This window comes from Dipteris shenzhenensis, chromosome 7 (assembly GCF_047967505.1).
Source record: "Dipteris shenzhenensis isolate YYH24624 ecotype China chromosome 7, Dip_SZ_1.0, whole genome shotgun sequence".
In the NCBI taxonomy this organism is placed as follows: domain Eukaryota; kingdom Viridiplantae; phylum Streptophyta; class Polypodiopsida; order Gleicheniales; family Dipteridaceae; genus Dipteris; species Dipteris shenzhenensis.
Window position 1 is genome coordinate 8564347 of NC_141602.1, and position 11185 is coordinate 8575531.

The 11185-nt window shown below is 38.4% G+C and overlaps 1 protein-coding gene across 1 annotated transcript; it reads left to right on the forward strand.

Moving 5' to 3' along the window:
• Positions 1-1264, forward strand: LOC147899894 (transmembrane protein, putative (DUF1118)). Its single transcript, XM_087377224.1, has 2 exons — positions 1-303; positions 729-1264. The coding sequence occupies exons 1-2, from the start codon at positions 139-141 to the stop codon at positions 1167-1169; spliced, it is 606 nt and encodes a 201-aa protein (XP_087233350.1). The 5' UTR covers positions 1-138; the 3' UTR covers positions 1170-1264.
• Positions 1265-11185: the final 9921 nt, after the last annotated feature.

An 11185-nucleotide genomic window follows, 5' to 3' on the forward strand; every position in this document is an offset into this window, starting at 1 on the left:
GTTTGTGGCCATAGGTTCCACCTACACACGACACACTCATCGCTCGTCCACATCTTTGAAGCTTTCTTCCAAGCTTTCCTATCGCCATAGCCAAGTAAGGCCTTTCCCATTGCACCTTGTCCCTTGCCCCATATCGCCATGGCTTGTAACACCATGCAAGCCTCCTCCCCCTCTTCCCTTGCCTCTTCCGATGGTTGTTCCCTCAAAGGTCTCTCTCTCCCTTCCTCCCTCAAGGCTCGAGCTCCTCCCCTCCCCCCCAACACTACTGGCCTCAACATCGTCGCCATGGCGCCCAAGAAAAAGGTTCCTCTTTCATCCCTCCCTCCCGCCCTCCCTTCTCCTCTTCTGCTATCGCTCGTATTAGGCTGCGCGGTTGTGGGAGCTGTCTGTTTGCTTGCCTGCTGCGATTGTGGTCATGTAAGTCGCATTTGTCTAGGCGGTGAATCAGATTTCTGACTGTCGCTATGAGCCGCTTCCGACTCGGGTTCTCATTGTTTTTGCCACATGGCTGCGAAGTGGACCGTGTTACTCACCTGGCGTAGAAGCCGATCCAATCTGAAATTAGCATAATCCTTACTGCTGTCCCCAGCATTTATGGGCATGTATCTTGTTCCTTCACACTCGCAAGGCGAGTAACGCGAGGATTGTCTTGGACGTGGCTGTTTTGCAAGTTTATTTTGTGGAGAACGGAGATTGGAAGTAGCTCAGAATTATTGTGATGTGCGCAGGTCAATGCTTACGACGATAATTGGAACAAGCAGTGGTTTGGAGCTGGGATCTTTGTAGAAAACACGGAGTCTGCACCCGTGAATATCATTCAAAAGTTGGAAAAGAAGAAACTCCTCAGTCAGGTGGAGAAAGCTGGCCTTCTATCCAAAGCAGAAAGCGCAGGGTTAACCTTGTCATCAATCGAGAAGATGGGATTGCTATCAAAAGCTGAAGATCTGGGTCTGCTGAGTCTGGCAGAGAATTTCGCAACAGCATCACCAGCAGCACTGGCATCTCTGTCATTACCACTCTTGGTGGGAGCCATATTGACAATTGTACTTCTTCCTGATGACAGCACTGCGCTGGTGGTTGCCCAATATGCGATTGCTTCCTTGTTTACATTGACTGCAGGAGGTTTATTTGTGAGTTCAATTGTTCTAAGTGGGCTTCAAGAAGAATGAGGGAAGATGCCTTCGAGCCTGTTGTGCAATTCTTGGATGGCTTATTGTAATGAAGAGATTATGCATTTGGTTGGCAACTTGGGCTGGCTGATAGCAGACTGGTGAGCTCTTCGTCTTCTTTGTTTCCCTGTTTTATCGGTTCCATTTCTGTGGTTGCTTGTGATCGATCCACTTGCTTCTTGTGCCTTGCGGCTTTTTGATTTCTTGAAACGAAAAAAATTACAATATACATTGTGCATTAGTTGAGGTGAGAGGTGGAGGGGGTGAGACATAAAACTGAGAATTTAAAATGGTGAGAGAAGGTGAGGTAGACATAAAACTCATAATTTAAAAAGGTGAGAGGGGGTGCTAAAATGATTAAGCTATCTCATTTATTAATAGGTTAAATGCATTTTGTCCCCTTCCCATACTTGGCTACATTACTTAGCTGTGTACTCAGCCAATGGAATGTTACTTCTCAAATAACTAATGATGTTGCCTTGCCCATTATTAGCTATTATCCTTGGCCTTGCTACTTGGCAAATGTTACTTCTCATATGGTAAATGTCAATCTATTCGATGAGGGGACATCAACAAGCTAGTATCCTCAAATATCAAGTTTAGTTCAAATTGCCTCCCTAGTCTTGGTATGGGGTGCTTAGTCGAGTATTATAAGAAAAAGTTTGTTACAGCCTGGACATAGTTTTCGATGGGCAGCAATGTGAAGGGCATGGAGCCTATCTCATTGATCTCCTATTCCATCTTGAAAAGAGGCCTTGCAAAAGCTCAAAATTTTCTTTTTCTTTCTTGACATATGACCAACCTTCGCTTATTGCCGGTTGAAACATATACAATGATTATCTCAAGTCAATTTGTCAATCAACTTCTCCATGGCAACTACCTTTTTTAGCTCTATTAGATGGGATTATGAAGCAGTTCGAGGATTTGTAAGACCCCAAAGTTTTATGGTAGATTGGAAGTTCATTTGGCTTCTCGTATTACCTAAGGGCACTCATAATTAGATGAGGTAAACACATTGTATTTGGAACAATATTGTAGAAAAATCTACTTTATGAATTGAAATAGGTTGGTAGTTTCATGAAGAGGATAAAAATTAGAAACCTAGTTTGTGGGGAGGTAAGAAACTAGTCTACACATGTAGGATGAGAAAGGGAACAAAGGCAAGGAAGCCTAATACGTTACAAGAAAAAGGTTGACATAGAGTAGGGGTTACGAACAAGCGAGTAAGTCGAAACTTCGAGTAAGTGTGTTTGAGCGAGCCCAGTGTTCGAGTGATGCTTGTGATGAACTTTTTCTAAACCTATGGTAGCAATAGTTTTTTACTAGAAATGGTTGAATGTACATGACACTAATAGAAATTGTTACTTATTTTTCGTATGATTCTTGGCAACATACAAGGTTAAAACTTACTATTGGGGATAACTCATAAGTCCATGCAAGTCAGCAATGATTCAATGAATACCAAATGAAAAATTATTAGCAACATACAAAGAGAAAGCAATGATTCAATGAATACCAAATGAAAAATTATTAGCAACATACAAAGAGAAAACCTATTATTCGATAAATAATAGGTCCATGCAAGTTAGAAATCATCCAATAGATACAAAAGGGGAAACGCTGTAATGTCTACACCTTGAGGTAGTCACTCAAAATTACGTAAGGTAGCACGTGAGTTGAACGGGTTTCTTTATTTTGTGGACTTATATACAAATAACAATCATCTAGCCCATGATATAGAAGCTCCTCCTAGAAAAATCCTTCACAAAAAACTATTTGTAGCTCATTGATTTTTATGCTACCTATATGATTGATCCATTTTGTACACGAAATGATCATATGAATAAAATGTTTAAACTATGGAACTAATAAATTATTGATCACCTTATGACCATGATGCTGGCAAAATATGCATATGTCCATAACAATGTATATACCTATGGGATGAAGGGAGGGAATCAAGGACCAGAACTCTATATGAGATAAATTTAAGAAAATATAGAGTTTGATAAGGTTTAGCTCTGATGAAACAAATATAAGTACAAAATTTCTAAAGGTCTAGAATGTTGACACTCTAACATGATAAATGAATTCATTCATATTATTTCGATCGTTTGGACTATGAACATGACCATATTTAAAGTGTGATTGACCAAGTTATGGCCCAAATAAAATTGGCAGGAGGCTCCTCCTAGGAGGTGGCGATATTGCGACCTCCTGGGAGGCGCCTCCTCCCATTATTTTTTGCCTTGAAAATGGAAATTTCACAAGAAAACCACATACTTTGACCCCTTTCTTCCACCCCTCCTTCTTCCGTGACCCTTACAAAAACATTGCCAAACATTTTTAGAAATTGTTGTTTGTATGTAAGACAATTGATCCCTCACAATATTATGGATAGGACAACTGTAAAAGTAAGCAATGCATGCTACTTATCGTCACACTAGAATGTCAATTTTATGAAATTCCTCGCTCGAACGTAGTTGCTCGAATTCTGGTAATACTTCGAACAAAAATGCATGCACATGTGCGCTCGAATTCTGGTAATACTTCGAACAAAAATGCATTCACATGTGCGAATGTACTTATGTGTGTATGTATGTGCACATGCATGTCCCTCTGTGCGTGGGGGTGTGCTATATAGTCAACCAAAAAATGAACAATTGTTTAACTATTTCAATTGCATGCATGATATAGTGAAGAGAGCAATGTGCATTCAGAGAGAAAAGTCCATGATTAAGGGCTTTTACACACTATGGCCGTTGCCCAGGTAATAAATGAATCTGCATCGTGAACTAGCAATCTCACCCATCCATCAGTGTGCCCATGGGTGGGCTAGTGTGTAAACACCCTAAGGTGGCAAGTTCTCACTCGTGAGAACCCTTCCACTTGGATGGCCCCATGAGTGTATACAAATAGGTGGTTGAAGTTTAAGATTGATATTATTTTATCTATTGGAAAGTACTAGGAGGTGGCCTATATCTTAGTGTTGACCATCCAGTTGATAGTTGTGTGTGTGACAAGATTGGGAAAGGAGTATTAAATAAGATACAAGGGATGAGGTTTTAATGCTTGTGGTGGTTAAGAGGCGTTACATCTTATTGAGGAAGTAGACCCCTTATAGATGCCCCTTCCCACCCAAATTGGTCCTTCAAAGATGTATTAATCAGCAGAAAAGGTAGAAGGGAAGGGTGGAAAGGTGAGGAAGGGCAATGAGAAAGTCCCTCTATTCATGAGAGGAGAGGTCCTCTTATTTGTACGGGTGGGAATTTCCCTTATACTCTACTTCTATAGCTCTATCTTTTACAATGTCTGCGTGTAGCCTCATGGTAAGACCTTGAGAGTGACTATTGGAGGTTTTAAGTTCAAGTTCCTTTGCATGAAAATTTTAAGCTTATCTCTTTGACCTTGGTTTACTATGGTACTCCACCTTTTCACCTAAGAATTCAATTGAATTTGTCAAATGAAAGATAAAGGCCTTTTATGCTTAGCTTAAGTTATGTACATGGAATAATTCGTTGATATTAAGAGCCTTTAGAATAGGTAGATGGAAAGATTTGCAAACTAATGGAGGAATTAAGTGAGAGTGCAAGTCGAAAAATTGTCTACGTAACTTGGGGCTTTAGTTCAAAGTGTAGGAGAACCAAACGCCTCCCAAATTAAAGAGAGCTTGCAGCCTACTCCACTACACACTTCTCTCCCTCACTTCGGCCCTTGCTTGTCCTCTCATCTCCTCCAAAATGGCCCAAAAATAGCCCCTTCATGGCAGCCATCCACATGTTGATTTCACATGCCAATAGCCCATCCAGAAACCCAACTTGATTGGTTCCCATGCTTTGCCCTTCTTAACCCTTCCTTATACTTATGAGGGGTGCCATAACACACACTCTAGCTCTCACAAGACTCCCTGCCTCATGATAGCAATCACTTTGCCTTGCCTTTGCTGTTTAGGGTCCGTGATTATCAATGAGCATGTCACGTTGATGCTAGGAGCTTGTTGTCATCAAATGAACAAGTGACATGCTCATGCATGTTGAAGTTGTTCTCTTGATTTTTGGGTCTATAATTTCAACTTATCAACATCAACAACTGACTACCCTCCTTTGCAAATGAAGCTTGAATGAAATAGCATAGAAACCTTATGGATGAAAAGTGATGAGGCTAAGAATTGTTTAGGCTAAAACCTTTCTATTTGAACCAGTAATTGTTGTCATCCTGGATCAAATATATGCATTTGATTAAGAAGAATTGGTTAACTTATAATTTTTAATTGAAATTCAAATGTCTTTGAAAACATGGATCTGCATTCGTGAAAGGTTGGGTATCTTCACTGAGGTGTCATCATGTGAGACTGATGCGAGTTGATCATATATAAGTGTGCTAGCATAAAACTAGAGCACACAATTCGAAAAAATGTCCTTAAAGGATAATTGATAAAGAAAACAAGTTTTGAATTTTGATGTGTGCACTTGAAAAGATGTGGATTTTTCCAAGAGACCATCGTTGAATTCTACAGCTTGATTTCTTTGTTGTCTTTCAATTGATGTTCAAATTCCATATTTAATTATATGTGCCAACTATGTTGGAATACCTAATATGAAACTTCTTATATAGCAAGCTTTCTATTGATGTTTCATGTTGAAGTACTCATGATATTCTAATGGTATTGAATATGTGTGGACTATGTATGTTGATCTATTGCATGATTCTCTCAATAAAATATTAATGCACTTCTAGTTTGAGAGTAGCTTGTTGTAATATGTGGTTTGTTAGGAAGTAGAGATGAAGTCCGACTTTCTTTCAATTTGTTAGGAAGTAGCGATGAAGTCTGACTTTCTTTTGAATTGTCATGAAAGTTGGCAGTGTGAAAAGGTGATGACAGTATGATCTCTATCTAAGCATATTTTGGAATTTCGGCATTGTCTCAATGATAGTCTAAGATAGTGAATAAAGAGATGCCTTCAAACATGGTTTGGAAGTTTGACAAGACATTATTCTTATGTCCAATTTCATTGAAAGAGTTGTATTTACCTTGTGGAAACGATGTCATCGGAAACTGCATCACCTTTTGCATAGGCTGCATTGTCATAAAATGTCATAAAATTCATAACTCAAGGAAAGACATGGCATGACATATTGAAAAGATGTGATAACTAAATGAAAAGGTGCCATGATTGGATTCAATATCGCAATCACCTTGAAATGGTGGATTGGCATAATTTGTAAAAGCTTTCATGTTTGCATTCTCACATTCTAAAACTGATGTGTTGCAAAGTATTACTTCTGAAATTGACTTCATTTTGATCTCTAGTAGGATGCAAAAGTGTAGTTGAAGAATAAAAAGTGTTTTGACATGTGGAAAGACTTGAAGATTAGCTATCATTTGCAAGAAGCTATGTCATGTTGTTGAGTGACTATTGAAAAAGTTTGTTGGCATGTGAATGCTTTGTACATTTGGTTGGTCATGGACTTGCACTAAAGGTGAAGAAAGATAGTGTTTCTAATCTTTATTTGTTCTCTCATCCATGAAAGAAATGATTCACGTTGGAGATTGTTAAGTGTGATTAGTTGGAATAACCAACTCTATTGTATGTGCAATATTTGATGCATGTGTGCTAAAGATTTTAAATTTTCACAATGTTCATCTTGTTAATAGTTCTAATGAAACTTTCTGGGTTAATTGATCATGATCATGATCATGATTTTGAAATTATTGAATAGCTTTCATCTAATTGATGGATATTTGCATAATGATCTTATGTACCAAATTATTAACGATTTTCATGACTAAAATTCATTGCAATGATGTTGGTGTTGAATTGATTACAACATTGTGCATTGAGTCATACCTTTGGACACTTCTTCCACACCTAATGATTTTTAAAATTTTTGAATAAGTATGAATGTTTTTGGTAGTGTATCATTTATTGCATTGAGAACGTCATGATTTGAAGAATTAGATTGAATGTTGCATTTGGTGCAATGTCAATGATTGATATTGCAATTGATTTTGAAAAGTTAGATTGAATGTTGCATATTGGCGCAATGTCAATGATTGATATTGTAGTTGATTTGAAGAGTCATATTGAATATTGCATACTAGTGCAAATGCTAGCGATTACTATTGCATAGTTTGTGCATATGAACTAGTAGATCTCTTTGAACTAAATCCCAATGCTCTGATGATTGATTATCTCTTTTGAGTAATGTTGATTTGCTTATGATTTTGGTCATTTGAATAAATCTTACAATACTCTAGAAAATATTTTGATATTTGTTGTAGGTGCGATCTTCAAGGACTGTAGTCGACACTTAATAAGTCATTGAATCCTGAATGACCTCCCCATACGTTGTCAAACTATGATTCTTGATTGAAACATGAAATTCTTATTCTTCCATATTCGTTTTGTTTATGTTTTTAGCAATGGCATGTCAAAGATGCTTGGATTTTGAACTAACATATCATCTATCCCTGATTTCCAATTCTTGAGTATAATGTTCTTTATAGGAGACTTATACGAATTGATGTTGCTTTGTATAGAAGGCTTATAAAAATGGTCAATGCTAATGGTGCTCACTCCTAAAGGTTTACCCATTGTTTTATAAAAAGAGCTCACTTTTTGAGGACTACATGATTGAATGTAGTGCTCCATTTAGATTACTTTCCTTATGACTATTTAAAACCAAACTTGTTTGGACTAGTTACCCAAGGTAGCCTATACTATGTCCCCCCCTCTTAAATGTGGTATGGCCCCCCTAACTTAAATTCAATATTAAGAAAACATAAAAAGGGGCCCCAGCCCTAATGTATAAGCTTATGCCTCATTTCAAAAAACCCCCCTATTGTACACTCACGTGATATCATAAGTTTCCCCCTATGAATCCCCCGGGAAAGACACTCTTGGAAGAGAAGTCTAGGGAGCTTGTATTCCAAACTTATACATACAACAATGAAGACCAAAGTCAACCATTCGGCCTTTTATACAAGTCAACTTTTGAAGGGAGGGCCAACACTTTTCCCTTATACCACTCTCTCTCATATCTCTTTTGTTACAATCACTTGGGTCTATATGTCGCCAAGGCATTCTCTCAACCTCCACTTCTCTTCAAATGGCTCTTATGTTATCCATATATGGGATCTAAATGGATCTTATGTTATCCTTTCCAATTTCAATGATCTTGATGCCTACCTCTGTCTTAAGCCATTTGAGGCTCACCCACAGGAGTAGGTCAATGTTGAGATATTTGCGGCTCAAAGCCCATCAGCCCAGCTTGGTGTTGACCCATTTGAGGCTCAAAACCCATGCTCCATAGATGTGCCTATTAACACATACTCTACATGCTCCAGCTTGCATTCACAAATACCCCAAAGCAAAAAATATGCACACTAGGTTGGTAGCAAGACTCAGGCATCAGATCATGCAATCATCTATGATGTGGTTCTTGCTGATTGAGCATTTCAAACCCTGCTGCATAACATGATAGACATATGATTTAACTATTGTAGCCATCACTACCATAGTCTGACTCTGTACCTCAAGAAGTTTCTTCTTTATTCCTTCCTCCCTCATCCTAAGGCCACATATATTCTCCTTCATCTCCTCCACTCTATGCTCGCTCGATGCAAAAGCTTCCTTTGATTCCCTCAGCATCTCTTGAACCTACTTAAATTGATTAATAGCATCAAGATGGGCCATTTCTAAGACTTCCTTTCTATTTGGAAATCTCTCATGATAATGAGTTGCTTTCCAAACCTTTCAAAATCCAGTACAACGTCGTGCACAACCTTATCATAATCTTGTTGCACGGTCTTGTGCTTAACTTTCCAAAATTGCAAAAGTGATTTTACATAACAAGCTCCACTGTGGCTGCTACAAGTTGCTACAACATGGCTACTCTCTGCATCCTTCCTGGCTAAGAGAGCTTCCTCATTGTCTTCTCCACCATGGAGATACTCTCTATCTCATCCTTCCTATCCTGGAAGCTCTCTCGTAGCTCCTCCATCACTGCTCTGGTTTTTGCATTCTCCCTTTTTAGTTGCTCCATCATCTGGTCTTCTTCAATATTCAATGCATTTTGCATGTTGTAGAAACATTTGTAAAGAGACATCTTTTTGGCTCTTTGATCTTAAAGATGCTTTTGCATCATTGCTAGCTCCTTCTTTGTGATGTCCCCATCCGTTCTGATGCCTTTAAGCCTATCCTAGGTCTCATTGATGCAACTCTTCTTCTTCTCTCATATGACTTTCCATGTCGACCATCTTTTCAGCATTCTCAACTTACTCTTATGCTTGTAAGGCCCTTGCTTCTACCTCCTCTACCTTGGCTTCTTCAGCTTCCATGAGAATTTTTTCTTGTAGTGCTGCCTTTGTTGCATCAGTGGCTTTCTCTTGTAGAAAAGTCATCTTTTGAGACATATTCTTATTTCTCTTTGAGGGTAGATGCCATGAGGTAAATTGCAACTCTAGTGGACTGAGATGACAATTTTGATTTTCTATCCATGCAATTCTTCAAGTTGGTTATCATTCTCTTTGAGATCTCACTTAAGAAAGAGACATCACATCCTTTTAGTTGCTTTACTACTGCTTAAACATGCCAGAACTTCATGGTTCCTCCTATATGAGGAAAGAAGTGTATTTTCTTCTTCAACACATCCTAGAGGTTTGTTGAAAAGCTAGAAAGATTGACTCCACCATCTGCATTAATCTGAGTGTTAAGGTATATATCTAAATTATCATGTCTCTTCACTTCTTCTCCAAGAAGTGTGATTGCAAATTGCCTCCAAGAATGTGTAGCACCTTTTCAATCATGCTTTCAATGATATTAATCCTTTTTCCTCTAGTACAAACCTGGTGTAGTTGGTGAGAGCATCCAAATTAGGCTTTTGAAGAGTGAGTGAGGAGATCCCATATGTCATGATTTCAAGATCAGGGGAGGAGAGGCTCTCACATGTGCTGCAGAGGGGTAGTAAAACTTATGTGAGGAGATATCAAACTATGCAGATGCATTTTGGAGATCGATGTAATTTCTTATGTTTCAATTTCAAATTCGTACCATTATCACAAAAACTATCATTGTTGCTACTTCAGTAGTGAAAGTGGCTCTAAAGAAGCACAAATGACACATTTCTACCCTTGTTTACATTTTACTGCAACCATAGGGTTCGTTGCACAAGAAACTATTGAAAACACTATTGTTACTATAGTGAAAATGATTCACAAAGGCCCTCATTTAGGATTTATTGCAATCGGTGTGATTGCTACACAATAAATTATTACAAAAAGACTAAAAAAGCTCCAAAATACGACTAATTTTCCTTATCTTGGAACTAAAATAGCTCTAAGAACCAGGCAAACCACCCTTACGAGCGTTCGGACCCTTTCCCTTCACCATCCACATCAGCACTAGCAAAAATTGTTGCACAAGGACTAGTAGGACTAAAATAGCTTCAGAATAGGAGTATGTTTTCCTTGGTTCAAAACTATAATAACTCCAATAACCAGCGTGGTGGTTTCAAGGAAACTATCAGAAATTGCAAATCTCTACATTTTTCTTAGCTTGGAACTAAAATAGCTCCAAGAACCAATGCGATGGTTGAGAAATCATTGCACAAGGACTAATAGGACTAAAATAACTCCAATTATATTGGCACATCTGTCTGTTATAGACACACCTATAGATGCAGCTCTGTAGACGCACTAATAGATGCACAAATAGATGCATCCATAAGTTTTTTTAGTTAAGGAAACGCATTTGTGTGCGTGTCTATGGGTGCTTTGTCTTGTTGTGTATCAATGTCAAACTAATATATAGTTGGGGTATAGAAGCAGCCCAAAGAATGAAAGAATCATGACCATTGTGAGCACCTGAGGATGGTCAAGGAGGACGCACAGGTTGCTTGATCCAAGCTTTTCTTTCGAGTTGCTTTCGAGAAAATATCTTTTTTGTTGGGTGACACATGGGCCAAAACTAGAAAACCACCTCCTTAACCTCATCACTATATGACCCAACTAGATG